Genomic DNA, 16,203 nt, shown 5'->3' with positions numbered 1-16,203 from the left:
GAGATTCCAGGAGGCTCATCTGTTCCTGTTCTTGGCAGTGGACCTCGCTTCTCACTAAGGGCAGTGATCCCAGGTTAACCTTGTTATTTTAGTTTAGTATTAGAGTTGTACATACTGTACATTTATCAAATATTTGCTTTGAGTGATTTTAACCTCTCTCTTTGTCTTCTTGCTGGAGGTCATGATGAGCGTATCAAGAGGGTTGGAGCCGTCCTCAGCTGAAGGTTGTGTGGAAGTTGATATAATGCAGATACTTGAAGGGACCGGCGCCGACCGATTGGTTATTAAACCAAACATTTAGCAACCAGCTACTGTTTGTATTTTATGATTGTCTTTGTAGTTACCGGTAATGATATTGGGCTATAGAAATAAAACTGAATTGAATAGAATGACATCATAATGCTTATGTCATACACATCATCATCTTAAACATGCCTTGAATTTTGTTGATCATGTCAACGGTTGAAAAGAGTCAGTATGTTAAAGTTTTAGTGTAACCGATTCCTCAGGAGTTCATTTTTTGTAAAATTTCACAACATTCTGACTTTTTTGCGACTATCCCTGAAAAGGTCTCTGCTAACTTAAATGTTTTATACTTTAATTCTTAATGCTTAAATTAATTACTTTTGATAAAGCATCAAAATAAACCAGCAGATTTCCTCTTCATGGTTGCTCAAATGCAGTTTAGACTCAGTCACAACTTTCACTGAGGCTGGATTCAGAAAAAGTTGTTTTTTGTGGCAGCTACACAATAGGAACACTTTATATGTGGCCACGGCAAACAAAGATATGCAAAGTTCTAGAGATGAAATGTCTCCTTTCTATCAGCAGTAAATGATTCTAGAAACAAATTGAGGGAGTTTGATCGCTGCTTTGCATTCCAGGAAGTGACGGTTTTACAATAAAGCAAAATAAGCTTTCAGTGGAAACCGAAAGCTGCTGGATTCATAAAACATGTTTTCATACATCTGTGCAACACGTTTACAGTTTGCTTTTGACTTACAAAAGTGAAGATTACACAAAAACGACACACAGTTTCATGTATTCACAGTTATTTACACAAGTTCCACCTTCTACAAACTCTGGAAGTCCAATAAACAGGACTGAAAAACAATTTCTTAAAACTTATTGCAGAAGCTATCAGAAATATATATATTTGAGGCACAGCAGAAAAAATCCAAACATGCACCACAGGTAGCTTAGTACAGGAAGTAAAGTTACAACTTCTTTTCCAAGAGGATTACATCATGAAGTCCTGAGATACGAACCCAAAGAAACCCGACTGTGAGGCAGTGAAGCCCTGCTGGACGGCAGCGCTCAGAGCGCCGCCTCACAGCAAACGTCCCTTCACGGAGGAAGTAGAAACAGATCCATTCTGAGGTTTACAAAATGCAGATTCTCAAAGGTCAGTGGCCTGAGCGGCAGAGTTCATTGCTGTGTGCCCGTCGAGTAGCTGCCGGCGTTTCAGGAAAATGGCGCCCCTCCATGCCCGGCTGCATCCAACCACGGCATCCGCTCCATTCTCTCAGCGGTTCTCCCTTTTCTGTGCTCTTCATTTACATTCATTTACATTTCTCAGTAGCTTCTTATATTTTTTCAGTGGTAAAGAGCTTAAGACAAATCAAGTGAGCCTCCTGCAGCGCTTGACCAGGAGAAGACGAAGCTTCTAAGATGTTACTCCGTAATGTTCCTGAGCGATTCACCAAAAGTCCAGCTTCATGATGTCCCATCAGACCCTCTGCTGGCTTGTTCTGTCGTTCACCAGGAAGACTTTGACATCATCGAGGACTTCCTGGTCTGTGGTGAGCAGACTGGTCGGCTGAAAAACAACAAGCTGCATGTTTATGGGGAGAACAGCAGACCCGGCGCTACGGATGTAACGATTCAGTCGAGCCACAATTCGATTCACGGTATTAAAGTCACGATTTTAATTTTTTCTGATTTTTTTCTCAACAAAATGAATTAAAGATATTTTAAGGCCAAGTATGTTTTATTTTATCCCCTTACATCAAACTGTCTGATTTCCTACCAACAGAAATGATTCAATACAAATAAACAATAATACATAATTCTGAAATGATCACAAACGCTTTCACAGACCGCTCCACATCCACATCAGCTCTTCTAAACGTACCTTTCCTGGATCTTTTGTTCCGTTCATCAGCTCCTTTAGCAGGTTGGAAGGGTACGGAACGATGGGACAGATGATGTCTTTGTGCCTGCAAACAGATGCAGCGATTCTTCAGCTTTGACAAACTTTGTGTAAAGACAGGAGAATGGAGTCGCTGAAGTCCAGGTACATTTCACAACCCCTCAAACCTCTGACAGTGTTAAAGCTACGGACATGCCAAGCATGTGATGTTTAGTGCTGAATCGAGGCCAAACGTTTTGAAAACTAAAAACTGGAGCTGAAACTCATAACAAGTGTTCACATTTGTATAACTGCACCTGTTTACCTCCAGAGAAAAGCCGACAAAAGTCTTTTTGTTCTCTGTGAATCAGCTGATCATGTAAGCAGTTACAGTATATCAAAGGGAAAAAAGGATGAAAGCTTAAAACGGGGTTCCGGTCAAGCATTTCGGTCCAATGATTTCGTGGGCAAACGAAGACTTCCAGATATTAATGTTCGAGCCCCATATTGTTTCTCCGTGGACAGATTCTCCTGTATGCAGAAGCCTGAAACCTGCATAAACGCACGTTTACGTGGAGTTTTCACTGGAAGGGTTTGCTTGAATACTCATCACTGAGGCGTGTGAGCGTAACTTTAAAAGGTTAAATTAATTCGTTCATGTTCTCGAATCTGCCACCAGGTGGCGGTATTGGTCACAGGTACACACAGCTGTGATGTTTTAGTGTTTCAGTGGTGATGCTGATATAAATCAGTAGAGGACTCTGGTTGTTGTACCTTCTGAAGCAGTAGCAGGACAGCAAGACGCAGAAAAACAGAAGGATGGGGGCGACGATGGCCACTATGATGGCTGCGTTGTAACATTTTCCAGAACCTGTTATGAGAAACAAAGAAAAACCCTTCAGATGTGAAGAAAAATCTGGAATTGTGCCTAAAAAAATATATCTGAAGAACTAGGAGCCAGCATCCACGTTGTTCTGGATTCTGAGTCAAAAGCCACAACTAATTACTGCACTTTATTCTTAATTTAGGTAAATGGTCAGAATTATGAGAATAAAGTCAAAATTTTCGGGGGGAAAAGATATCAAGTCTCTTTTCAAAAAATTGACACAAAAAAGATTATTTCTCTATTTTTTAAAAAATGGTTTGTTTAAAATAACACTTCCTACTTAAATACATAAATTAATAAATACATTAAAAAGTGATTTCCCTTATTTTTCAGTTCCTAATTCAAAATTCAAAATGCTGAAAAACATTCTCCAGTATTTAAGAAAATAAATCAAATTTTTTTGAGAACTTTTGACTCTTCATCAGTGTGAGAATAGAATCTAAAATGTATTTGTTTTTATTGTTTCTGTTATGCTTCAAACAAAATGAGAAAAGAATAAACCCTTTTCAGTGTTTCTCTTTGTTAAAAATGTTTCCTATAGCAGCAGAAATTATTGACATTATTGAAAAAAAAAACGGTTCATGAATCTGCTGCTCAATGAAAGGCTTTAAAGAGAAACACCGCCCCCTGGTGGAACGAGAGGGAAATAAACAGAAAGCCTCAATCATTGTTTTTAATTCCTCAAAGATTTCAACGCTTTTCAAAAATCACTCTTTAGCTGTTACAGCTTTGAATTTTCAAGAAAAAAAAAGTGTTTCCAGTGATCAAATCTTTGGGATTTGGGTTAGAGTTTTAGTTCTAAAACAGACTGATTTGGAATTAGAAATGATAAATATTTAAACCGGATTTATCAGATGAAACGTCGTTTCAATCAATGATCTTTTTCCTCCTTCAGAATCTGCTAGAATTATCGTGTTAATGGTTGAAAACTTACAGTAAATCAAAGAACATAAACACTGAAGCAATGAGGGAAGCAAACATGAAATGACAAACGAGCCTCAGGAACAGGTGCAACATGCTGTAGTGACAGCTGGTCTCCAGTAGATGGGGCCTCAGAGCCACAGCTCACACCAGCTTCAAAATGAAAAACAGCAGAAACTCTCTCCATATCTAAATTAGTGCATTGAAGCCAATTATGGCAGAAATGTGCTCTTGAATACATCATCAATCACAGTTTAGTATAAACTTTATCCACCATAAAACTTCAGTGAAGCATTCACAACAATGTTAGCTGCTACAATGTTTCCAACCACAGCAACCAGCTTATGGAGCTAAATTGAGGACAATATTATATGAAACTCAAATAAAGCAAATTGAAAGAAAAATATTGATATTTGGCCAAAAAAAAAAAAGTCAAATGTCCAAAACTTTTTTGCTATTTTAAGACAACAGCTTCAGCTTGAAATGTTATTTTTTTTAGGTTTTAAAACTCAAAATTTCAATATCAAATTTTTTTTTTTTACTTTCAATTCTGGCATGTTGGGGCGGGGCTAACACGAAGGACCAATCAGTTTATTAGCCATAAAAAACACTTTTTTGTGATATGAACATATTTTTTAAAACAACAGCTATAACACAGTCCTGCACATTACTGACATGTAACTATGCAGTAAAAAAAAAGTTAACCTGCAACAGAGTTTTGATCTGCTTCTTACAGCCATCTTGGGACAACTTCAGACTATGATAGTACAGACTAAACAGACATTTTCTGACCGTAATGATCACAGTTCTCAGAGTCAGTGAACGCACCGGGACTGAAGTTACCGTCCTCATTGATTCTGATTGGTTCTTCGTGTTAGCCCCGCCCCAACGTGCCACAACGGGGCCAACAGTTTTGAAACTGAAATGTTCCAATCCAAAAACGAAAAAAAAAAGTCGAAACTGAAAAAGAAGTTCTGAAAATAATTACATTTATCTTAGAATAGCAAAAAGTTTTGGACATTTTACTTTTTTTGGCTAAACTCCAACATTTTTTTCAATTTTTTTTATTTATTTCAAATAATATTGGCCGCAATTGAGCTCCATACCGGCTAGTGTTTCTGCAGTCAGATCCCATAAAACCCCAAACTTTGAGTCGAGGTGAAAGTACGAAGAGGAAACGGGCATTTCATCCAGGAGAATGATCTTTGACCCACACATACAGACTATAAAAGGGCTAATAGACATCCTGAACATCCTCCGGTTGTCCTGGAACAGGTGACAGGAAAAGCATAAACTAGCGTACAGATGCACATATGGATGATTATTTGAATAAAATAAAGATAAAAAAGTGTTACAAATTAATCAGGTCCAATGACTTCTAACTAGATTGTGTTTGAAGGTGTGAAAAACAGATTCCTCTGGAACAGTCTGTCCAAATGTTCTCCTGCCAGGATCTTTTCCTGGAAAAAGTTCTGGTACCATTAACTTGATTGTTTTACCTTTGGTTTCATGAGTTTGTCTTTAAAGCACACACTATGTAAAAACATACTATTTAGCGCATAAGGAAAATCATTAATCAGAAATAGAAGAAGAGTGATCTGGACAGTTACCGTATGTCAGCACAGAGCTGTTGCTGCTGGATATTGGTGTTTCAGACCCAGTGGATCGAACTCTGTACTGGAAGTTGTAGATGCAGCAGGGGTCATACGGGATCTGGAATGTGTTCTCCTGGAATGTCAAAGGCTGAACGCAGAGAAAAAGAGACGCCATCAGTGGAACAAAAACACAGCGAGAACGTTAGACAAATGTCTGAAATAAAATAGACTCACTCCAATGAAACGGTGTTTTAACATGTTCTGATAGGATTATAATTGCATGTCTGACATTTTAAAAAAATAGTTTATTTGTGACAGAAAATATGCAAAGTCTCCCCATTCTGATGCAGACAAGTAGATGCATGAACGTCTTTGTTTTCCTGTTCTGAGCTGGAATCTGGATCTAAACTGGACGACTGGATAGAAATGAGATCGATCACTGTTTTTGTTGAACCTGTAATGTTAGCTTGGGGTTGTGAGGGGCTGTAAGCTAGCAAGGAAGAGTCAAAGGGATGATGGGATGTCAGCGAGGGTTTCTTCTGCTCCAACTCTGTGACAAATATCTAATAATCTGCTGCTGCTCTGAAAGAACTATGTTCTAGAAAACTGGATCATAATTAACAAACACAGGAAGGATTTGAACATAGAGGATCAGAGTGAGACTTGAATAGTTTTTGTACCTGGAGAGTCTTTCTTCCTCTTGATTGTCTTCTTCATGCATGTTTTATAAATGATTTCATCGTCTTTAGTGGTAAGTCAGTGTTCCGGTTCACAGAGTAAACGTTTAACGTAGTGCTGTGCTTCATGATTCGACCCTCTTCAGTTTGACTGCACATTCTATTGGCCGTGTCATGACTAGAACCACACTGACCTCTTTGGGTTGATCACATTCTTTGTACCACAGGTCAAACAGCCAATGCCTTCGAACATCTGATGGCGTCCAGGTCAGCCGGAGGGAGTTTCCTTCCACGGTGATGTTGAGCGGCGGCACGTGCACGGCTAAAACAGAAAGCAGACGATGACGTGCGCGTCCAAACGGCTGGAGTCCGTGCTGATGAAGAGGAGGCTGCACCGACCACGCTCGGGCTTCAAGGTGTTCATGTGCGTGGCCGAGTTGACGACCACGCACACATCTCGCGTCAGATCCCTCTGGTTCATGTAACAGACGTGCTCCTCGCTCTGCTGGACACAGTCGTGCAGCTTCTCCTCCGACCGTCCACAATGTCTGGAAGAGCAGAAGGAGCTTTAGCTGTGGGGATGTTCAGTGAGCGTTCTGCTGCTCCTTTCTGTACGCTTTCAGCACATTAACACTCAGTTTCAGCAATCTTGGTATCAAAACGTTCAGCTCGTTCACAACAGTATTTCTTGTATTTTTGGCATTTATAAACTTTATAGTTTTTGAAATATTGAGCAAAATATTCCCCACAAGAAATGAATGAGAGTCTTCAAATTTCAAGATTTAAGTAGAATATCAACAACAAACCTTTAAATATATTCATGGGCTGTTTTCATCTTTTATGGTCACTTTTTTTTTAATTGAGTTTACTTAATATTTTAGCAACATGCTAACGTTTTTGGAAAATTGGTTATCTATTGAGATTTTTACTGGCTAATATTTTAGCCACATGCTAGCGTTTTTACTAATTTGTTATCTATTAGGGCTTTTTAAGCTAAGTCGAAATTTAGCTTCTATTTTAGCAACATGCTAACGTTTTTGGTTAATTTGTTATCTACTGGAGTTTCTATAGGCTAATTTAGACTTTAGCTTCTATTTTAGAAACAGGTTAATGCTTTTGACTAATTTAGTTTATTGAATAATTTTAGGCTTATTTGGTGTTTAGCTGATATTTAAGCAACACACTAAATATTTTTGCACAATTGGCACATACTTGAGATTTTTAAGCAATTTTACTACAAATGTTTCAGAAATGTGTGTCATCTTCAGTGCACTTTCATAGTTCTCCAATGAAATGTCCAGTCTTTCTTTTAGTAAATTTAAGATTTTGCAAATAGTTGTTGCATTTTCAGCAAAAAGCTTCAGGATTTTCAGCAACTTCTTTCAGCAGAAAGAATCCACACCAGAGTTATTGCAGGTAATTCAACTTTTCTAGTTAGGCACAGATCAGACACTAGATGGTGGATTTCTCACCATCTGATTCCCATCACTCCTGAGTATTTGCACGTCAGCAGGATCGCTGGGTTTGTCCCAACACTCATTCATGACATCAAACAAGTATTTAATGGGAAACTTGAGTTTGTTGTGCAGAACAGAAACACATCCCTTGATCAGACATGGGTTAGAGTCTTCCTCACCTGTAGTGAAACGTCAGATTCTGAGTTGAATCCAGTGGGGTCCAAGTGCATTCCTTTGGATGGTCCTCGAAGCATCTGAAGTTCTTCACCAGCTCCGCTGCAGGAACCGAGGTGTTACTGGTCGTCATGCTTTCAGTGGCTGTGCTTCTGCAGTGTGGTCTTACCATGGGGCGGATTTGTTCCGATGGTGATGTTTGCAGCTTTGCTTTTGAGGCCGAGGCACTCTGCTGCAACGCTGAGCATAAACGGACCGGATTTCATTTTCTCTGAGAGAAAATACTGACTAAAGGTTTGGTTTTCAGCGACCTGTGTGGGCTGGGAGAAACAAAACACCACAGTCAGAAAAACATCTGCATGCAAAATGGAAATAAAAAAAGAATATGTGAAGTGTCTTAACATCTATTCATGTCTTTGCAAAAAAAAAAACAATTTCTCAACGAAATCCAGTCAATTGATTTCAATTGAAACAGTGATAATCTAGACAAAACCAGCAGCTTTGGATCAAATTCAGATGACCAAATTGAAAAGTAAATCTGACATCAAACTCTGTAGAATACTAGGATGAATTAACATTACAGACTGTTGTGCTGCAGTCTGAGTTACTTATGCAGATCTATTGGTCTTCATATTCTAGTTTGAATGCACTTCTTTACCCTTCTTTCCTTATCCAGTTCTTCAACGATGTAGGTAGGTCTGCAGTCTTTGGGCAGGTCAGGCGGCATCTTCCAGCTCAGTTTCAGAATAAAAGGGTCGAGCCACTGGGATGTGAGATGTATCGGTGCAGGAAGATGATCCGCTGGAAGCAGGACGCCACAGCAAAGAGGATCAAGTCTTACTTTATATACAGCGTGTGTCAAAGTCAAGGCCCTCCAGATCATTTGATTTATTGTTATTAATGACCCGATGTTATCTTGAGCTCATTTCTAACTTGTATAATTTTGACAAAATGTATTTTTATGGAGAGTAAAATATTAAAAGTTATTTAAGGTTTAAATTGATTTATTCTGGAATAATATTCCTGCCTTATTATTATTCAGAATTATGGTAAAAAGTTATAGTTTTAAAGTTTTAAAAATGCAGTTTTAATGTGTTTATTAAACGTTTATCCTGTTCGACCTGAGGTGAGTTTTGGATTTTGGCCCCTTGTGCGATTACATTTTGACACCTTTTTACACAGTAATACAATCATGCATATACACTCTAGGACCTGCTCCTGAAGGTTCAGCTCTGAGCGACTCCACCGCGGTTGTTTTCATATTTGGGTGTTTGTAAGTGAAGCTGTTCAACAACCACAATAAAAGTAAGACAAACAGGTTGTCTGCAGCTCTCAGAGGAATCCAGACGGTTCTCTCCTGGTTTTTACTTTCTTTTACTCCAAACAGGTTCTATTGAGTTCACATGATTCAACTTTTGATTGTTCCTCTTATTGAAATAACGACTTCAGTCAAACGAAACAAACGAAAACATCATTTCTGACAGTATCAGCTGCACTATTGAACTCTACAGAGCTTTTGTTCTGAAGCTCCAGACTCCCTCTGCTTCCGTCACAGATCTCACCTGAGATGTTTTCTCACTAAGAAGTTTCCGCTAGACTCTCTGAGGTTTGTTCTTTATCCCCTCACCTGACCCAAATTAAGAACAGAATTACGCGGATGTGTTTTTTTAATCCGTGTATTAGTTTCAAGTGTCACTTGTATTGTTTGAGGCTCTTTCCTGTCAAGCAACAATTTGCAGCAGCTGAAAAATGTCTGGGGCTTTCATGACTTTCAGCTAAATATGTTAGAAATGCACGTTTGTTCTTAAGAAAATGTTACAAAGGATTATTTCTAAAATCTTTTAGTAATTATTTCACAAGAGAAATACATCTCTGAGAAATGCATTCAGTCTGAATTTAGCCAAATAGATCCACGATGACCTGAGGACTGAAGGCAGATCAACAACAAACACAGACGTCTTTTCACACTCGGGTTTGGATCTTAAATCTTAGGACATAAAACAGTTTTAATCTAACATGCATTAACCAGTTCTTATAAAGTACATATCCTTTTCTACATGTTTCTTTGTACCTGCTGTGCTGTAGGTCAGGGTCGCCGTCAAGGCGATGATTAAAAGGAAGAGAACTCCTCCAGGATTCTGATCCATGCTGCGTCAAAGCGCAGACGCGCGTCAAGAGCCACGAGCGCTCCACCGACCCAAATAAATAACAAATAAATACAAATCAAGAGGACAACGGAAGATATTTACATCCACTGAAATAACAGGAGGTTGGTTGAAGAAAACATAAAAATCGAAAACGAGGCTGAGAAACGCAGGAGCGGTCAGACCGGGATCCGCGCTCTCGGTGGGTATGAAGCTTCTGCCGGGAAGCACCGACGGAGCCGGAATGGGCGGAGTCAGGTGGGCGGCAGACGTGACGAGGCTCCGCCGGCAAACCTGGCTCCGCTGAGAGCTGCGTAAAGAGCGCGCTGGTTTAGGGGGGTCGGGAGGAGCTCGGGGGTCAGTTCCCAATTACGCATGCGCAGAACCAGCCTGCCAGGTGGACACGAGGATTCATGATATGAGTTTTATGATTCACCACATAGTAAAGACACGCGCATCCCGGTTTAAATGTTCAGATTGATGTAATAATGGACACCAGATCTGAGGAATCCCTCACCGAAAGATACTTTATGGAAGTGTAGTAGTACTACACTTACAGGGGGTCAAACTCAATCTCACAGGGGGCCAAATCACACCTCAGGTCGTGGGCCGAACAGGATTAACAAAATACATTTTAAAAACTTTTCATTGTAACTTTTTAACATAATTATGAATGATAAAAAGGCAGGGATTTTGTTCCAGAATAAATCAAAGTAAACTTTAAATAACTTTCAATATTTTACTCTCCATAAATAAAATATTTTGTAAAAAAAAAGTTAGAAATAAGATCAAGATAACATCGAAATAATAACATAAAATGATCTGGAGGGCCGGGTATAATTACTTGTAGGGTCAGATATAATTACCCAGAGGTCCGAGTATAATCAAGGTAAACTTTCATCTTTTCAGGCCTCCAATAAAACCTGAAAGTCTTTTAATTTCATGGAAAAAATAAATCTGCTCTTTAAAGCGACAGACAGAGGATCTGACTTTGTGTGTCGGTGAGGTTACTAGTCTGAGGCTTTTCAGTGGTTAGAAACAATTATTTATCACCCACTTTATGCTGATGACTTGTTGGTTTTCAGACTTTTCTCTGCAGTTCTACTGACAGGAAGAATGTCCAAGCAAGAGCTTTCAATTCTATAAACTCTAAAATAACGTACATTTCTTTTTGCTTATTGAATTGTGCATTTTATTTGTTTGAATAAATAGGCGAGCTAGACAAATGCAGGAAGTAGCCAGGTCCTACATGAGTCTGTGAATCCCGATTATGTCTGTTAATGGCTTTATGAAGCAAACGGAAAATGCAAACTGATAACAGCAGAGACAGAGGGATCAGATGAGTTATGCTAGATGACAGACACCATAATCACCAGGGACTGAGGTTGGCACTGTTCCGAGGTGTTAAACCTTTTAACACCAAGACTACAGTGTTTGTGTTTAGTGTAACCTTTCCACGATAAACGTAATTCTAGTAGATTCTGAAGGAGAAAAGCTGCTTTTCTCCTTCAGAATCTACTAGAATTACGTTTATCGTGTTAAAGTCTCCTATGAAAATTTTTTTATTTAAAAAAATGTTTGCAGTAGTGTTTTAATTAAAATTATGACATTTTTAACCAAAATCCTACAACCTAAATGTCTTAAAAAGTCATGTTGATCTGAACCCTCTGTTTCCAAAATCTCCTCTGAGGGGGCGTGGCTTTTGGACCCCGCCCCTGTCTTTTCATCGGGACTTAAAAGATTTAAATAATTCACAATTTTTAGTTTCAGATGCCAACATTCGGACTTTTTCTGTTGCCTGTAATGAAAGACTCTTTTCCTTCATTCTTTTGCAAAGGTGTCATGCAGATGATCCGCCCTGACAGGTGAAATCTGAACTCTGACGCCTGGAATGTTTCATCACAGGGGAGGTGAAGGTCAGACTTTACTGCAGTTCCATGATCGGCCCATCTCATCTGAGATCCCTAAAGAGGAGCAAATTTCCTCACAGCACCCTGAAGTGAAAGCAGACATTGGTGTGGTTTGGCATGATTCTGCGGCTGGACAGTAAACCTAAATCCCCGCAGACTGAGAGTTCTCAAGGAACTGTGAAAAGACCTGAACCTGTTAGCCGTTTCCTGGTTCTGGTTCACAGGCTTTAGGTTTGCAGTGACACTGAACATCAAGTGAAAGAAGCTCACAAAAACAGATTTTTGGGGATTTTATTGGAAAAAATGGCTTTACAAAGTAAATCTGACGAATAGCTGCACCTCTGTCATCATTGCGAACAAATAAAAAAAAGAGTTTTGATCTGAGCAGGATTCAAAAACCTCCAAATATACATACATTCAGTATCATACATCCAAGCAGAAAACTCCTTTTACAGCCGAGGTTATGTACATAGTTAAATACTGATCTGCTTTTTTCAGTGTAGCACTTGTGAAATACTCGTTTTACCAGCATGAGTTGTTGTTCCCACATGAGGCAGAGGAAGTGCATCAGAAGGCAGAGCGCGAAGGCACTGGTTTCTCTGCGGCCGCTGGAGCACACTTGAGTGACTCAAACATCTTGAATCATCTGTATGGCATTATTGACGATGACCCCTGAAATAATAACTCTTAGAGACGAGCTCCGCTCTCTCGTGTCCAGATGTCAACAGGATCCCTCAAGCGCTGTCGTGACTTATCTACTCTATCGGACAAGTTTGCAGGAATGCGCCGTCTTTAAATAGCAGCAATCTGCCACACAGATTAGGTCAGGTTCTTCGGGGGGGGCGTGCTAGAACAGAACCGGCTGTTGTTTTTGTTTTTACAATGGCACAAAGAGCCGAGGCAAATAACTCACGAGAAGAGGTGAGAGTTCTGTCCTGCATAGATCCGAACAAAGCTGGGAGGGGGCAGGAAGGTAACGGCTGATGAAGACAAACCCTGGTCTGACATGCACGTGATCCGTCAGTGTAACACATTCTCATAGCACTGCTTCTCTGGAGGATGGACGGAGATATTCATGCTGAAACGCCACATTTCAAGAGTCTCTGCAGACACCAGAAGCATCGAGGTGGAGGCGGGGGGGCCGAGGAGGTCAGCTCAGGTCGCTGGATGTCCCGCTGATGGCGCGGAACACGTGGAGGGAGTTCTGCAGCAGCGAGCGCATCATGTCCTCCTGGTAGATCTGCATCCAGAGCAGAAAAAAGAGGTGAGGGAGAAAGCTCTGAGGAAATCACTCCATCTGATCTGACACGGCCCGTGAACTCAGGCTCCACAGGAGCTGGCTGCAGACGACAAGGTGGCGCCTGACGACATCCCCCGGGAGCGGAGATTACAGAACTTTAGCCGTTTTTGGGGTTTATTTTTCTGTTTTGAATCCTTGATTTATTATTCCATAATTAAGAATAACTCTTTAACACCGGAGCTCCAGTGTTTCTGTTCTTTGATTTACTGTAACTTCTCAAAAGGTACCCAAACTACAGCCCCCAGCCCCCCAAACACTATCAGAGACGCATCATTTTATTATTGTTTTCTCAATCTGGCCGATCCAGACCCACATAGAATGTGACTTTTTATTCCACCCTTCTGCAGTCTGAGCTGTGATGGGAGAGGATAGACCAGGGGGGTCAAACTCAATCCCAAAAGGGGCCAAAATAAAAAACACACTTTAGATCACGGGCCGAACAGGATAAAATTTAAAGCCTGGTTCCCACTGAGCGATGGGAACCAGTCAGTGGGATGTTCCCATTGAACACTCGAAAACTACATTTTTAAAACGTTAAAACTGTAACTTTTTAACATAATTATGAATAATAAAAAGGCAGGAATATTATTCCAGAATAAATCAACTTAAACCTTAAATAACTTTCAATATTTTACTCTGTAAAAATATATTTTGTTAAAATTATACAAGTTAGAAATAAGCATAAGATAACATCGGGTCATTAATAACAATCAAATAAAATAAAATGATCTGGAGGGCCGGATAGAATTACCTGGAGGGCCGGATCCGGCCCCCGGGCCTCGACTTTGACACGTGCAACAGACTATTTTTTGGTTTAATAGTGAGAATACTGTAAAGCCGTTGTCTGCAGACCTCCCAAATATATTAGGACTTTCTGAAGGATTTTTCAGATTTTTGGGCTGAAACATTCCTTACTGTGATCATGTTCTTATTCTTGGTGACTTGACAACTTGACTTGGTTTATTTAAGAGATTATTGATTCTTTTAATCACAAGACAAGAGTATCTGTCAAGTACAATCACCTCCCATCAGACTTTTAAAGCTTCCTCTGATTTGAGTAACAACTTCCTTGATTTCTTTATTGTTAAAGATTTTATTTTCCTCCCAGGTAAAATGTACAAAAATAAATGATAAAAACTAAATGTATTATATTTAGTATTCAACTTTTAAAGTGAATCAACACAAAACTCTACAACCACAACCCGAATACTAATAATGTGCAAAACAAAAAGAAAAAAAAGAGAAAAGTGTAATTATGGTAAAGGTTGACAGAAATAATGAATATGTGATCTTTGTGAATCTGATCTGGTTTCTTCTGTCAGTAATGATCTGATCTGTTCTGGAGATAGTTGTTCTCAGGTGTCTGCACAGGTTGATGGAGTTCTGTTTGAAATTCTTCTCTCACAGATTCTAAATTCTGTCTTCCTATCATCACTATCAGTGAAATGGTTCTCATTTTGTTCTTTTTTCAGAGTCACTCATTGTTTTGTGTTGTTGCCCCTGGTCTGCTCTCTCCCTCATGTGGGCTTTATATTTAGGTTTTAAAATGTTTTAGGATTACCTTTTCTGTGAAGATTAGAAAGGAATATTTTAAATTTGGCTTTCTGGAGAACCATAAATGTTTACGTTTAGGCTGGGACTGTTACACACTGACCCCGCCCCCACCTGGGAAGAAAACAGTGATGTGACCCTCACCAGAAAAAGTTTGGGGATTCCTGGGTAACACGATCATCCCAGTAGATTTTGACGTTCAAAATAAGCTTTAGATGGGGCAAAAATAAAAAAAAACTTGTATTAAAGCTAAAACAATAAAAAAGTGTTGCTGTTAGAATCGAGATGTGGGGTGAACCGGTGAAGTCTAGGCGCCATCTGGGCTGCAGCCAGCTCCTCTCGACAGGCTGCTCAGTCTCTTTACTTCTGCAGACCTGCAGGTGAAGTATCATCTCTACCAGCCTACTATGATCTCTAGAGTCTGACTCTGGAGAATCAAACATGCATCACCCATTTCACTGCTTAAAAAAGGAGAATTGGTCTGATGCTTGTGAAGAAACACCAGATCAATGGCACAGATATCGGTTGTTGTCCTCAACTTTGTCAAAGCCACACATGTGAAACTAGCCTGACTGAAGCTGAGATGGATTTTTTTCTACAGCATCACTCATGTAACATTCTAGTCTAGCAGGAACCTGAGAGACAACAAGGAAATTGTCAGCAGCTACGTGTTTGCTGAGCTTCTGAAACAATGCTTGTTTTTACAAACCTGTTTTAGATCCATTTCATTTCTGCACCACTTTCAATTATCCACTGTGGTTTAACACAGACACACCAAGTTTGATGGTTTTCTCTGATGCTGAAGACATGTAGCTGTTTGAGGGTTCAGCTCATGCGATCGTGTAAAAACAGTTCTTTTGTAAAAGTGAGACTGGTACGACTGAAGATCCCATTACCTGCTCTTCCTTAAAGCTACCGGACAGCGTTTGGGAGAAAAGAGAGGCTTGGTTAGCTTGACAACATTTGAGGAAAACACAAACACAGCATGTTGTAGTTGTGTTGCACTTCAACCAGAACAGCAAACCGCAGGGGAGGAAACAAAAGACACAACTGCACACTTCGGTTTAGCAACACAAACATTCTGGGAATCTCGTTGGAAGGTTTTCCTTCCGTTGTGTTTTTGTCGGCTGATCATATTTATCAGAAAACTTTTACACTAAAATCGGGATTGAATGGATTGTACTTTGCTTTCACATGCTTTAAAAAAAATGAAGCTTTTCAAATCATTTCAAAACCTTTGAGACAACAACCTACGAAGAAATCATTTCTGGGGCTAATTTATCGCTAATTTCTTAAAATCGATTTGATTGAGGATTTTTTTTTTTTTCCGATTCTTTCAATCCACTCAATACAAATGGATTCAATTCAATTTTGAGTTTGCATAGTTTATACATTTGCTTAGAGATACATGAATAGTCTAATATATATGTTTGAATATATTTAGATTAATCCGATAC

General features: G+C 39.5%; 2 protein-coding genes across 6 annotated transcripts in view; both read right to left on the bottom strand.

Annotated features, from left to right (window-relative positions):
- Positions 1 to 851: 851 nt before the first annotated feature.
- On the bottom strand, positions 852 to 10,294 carry LOC112155631. Its single transcript, XM_024287360.2, has 10 exons — positions 9,913 to 10,294; positions 8,500 to 8,642; positions 8,011 to 8,161; positions 7,847 to 7,943; positions 6,610 to 6,758; positions 6,405 to 6,532; positions 5,549 to 5,681; positions 2,906 to 3,002; positions 2,135 to 2,219; positions 852 to 1,819 (listed from the first exon to the last, which is right to left on the bottom strand). The coding sequence occupies exons 1-10, from the start codon at positions 9,986 to 9,988 to the stop codon at positions 1,730 to 1,732; spliced, it is 1,149 nt and encodes a 382-aa protein (XP_024143128.1). The 5' UTR covers positions 9,989 to 10,294; the 3' UTR covers positions 852 to 1,729.
- Positions 10,295 to 12,170: 1,876 nt separating this feature from the next.
- Positions 12,171 to 16,203, bottom strand: part of dock11 (dedicator of cytokinesis 11) — an 89,541-nt gene continuing 85,508 nt past the window's right edge. For 4 of the 5 annotated variants that reach the window (XM_024287569.2, XM_024287570.2, XM_024287571.2 and 1 more), the window contains one exon: positions 12,171 to 13,135. In XM_024287569.2, the coding sequence (XP_024143337.1) occupies positions 13,046 to 13,135 (90 nt within the window). In that variant the 3' untranslated portion in view covers positions 12,171 to 13,045. Of the gene's footprint in view, positions 13,136 to 15,642; positions 15,659 to 16,203 lie in introns of all 5 variants that reach the window. The other variant, XM_024287573.2, reaches the window with a different exon arrangement.

Source organism: Oryzias melastigma, linkage group LG18, assembly GCF_002922805.2.
Source record: "Oryzias melastigma strain HK-1 linkage group LG18, ASM292280v2, whole genome shotgun sequence".
Lineage (NCBI taxonomy): Eukaryota > Metazoa > Chordata > Actinopteri > Beloniformes > Adrianichthyidae > Oryzias > Oryzias melastigma.
The sequence above is the reverse complement of the archived record's forward strand: the minus strand, read 5'-3'. Positions and strand labels throughout refer to the sequence as shown.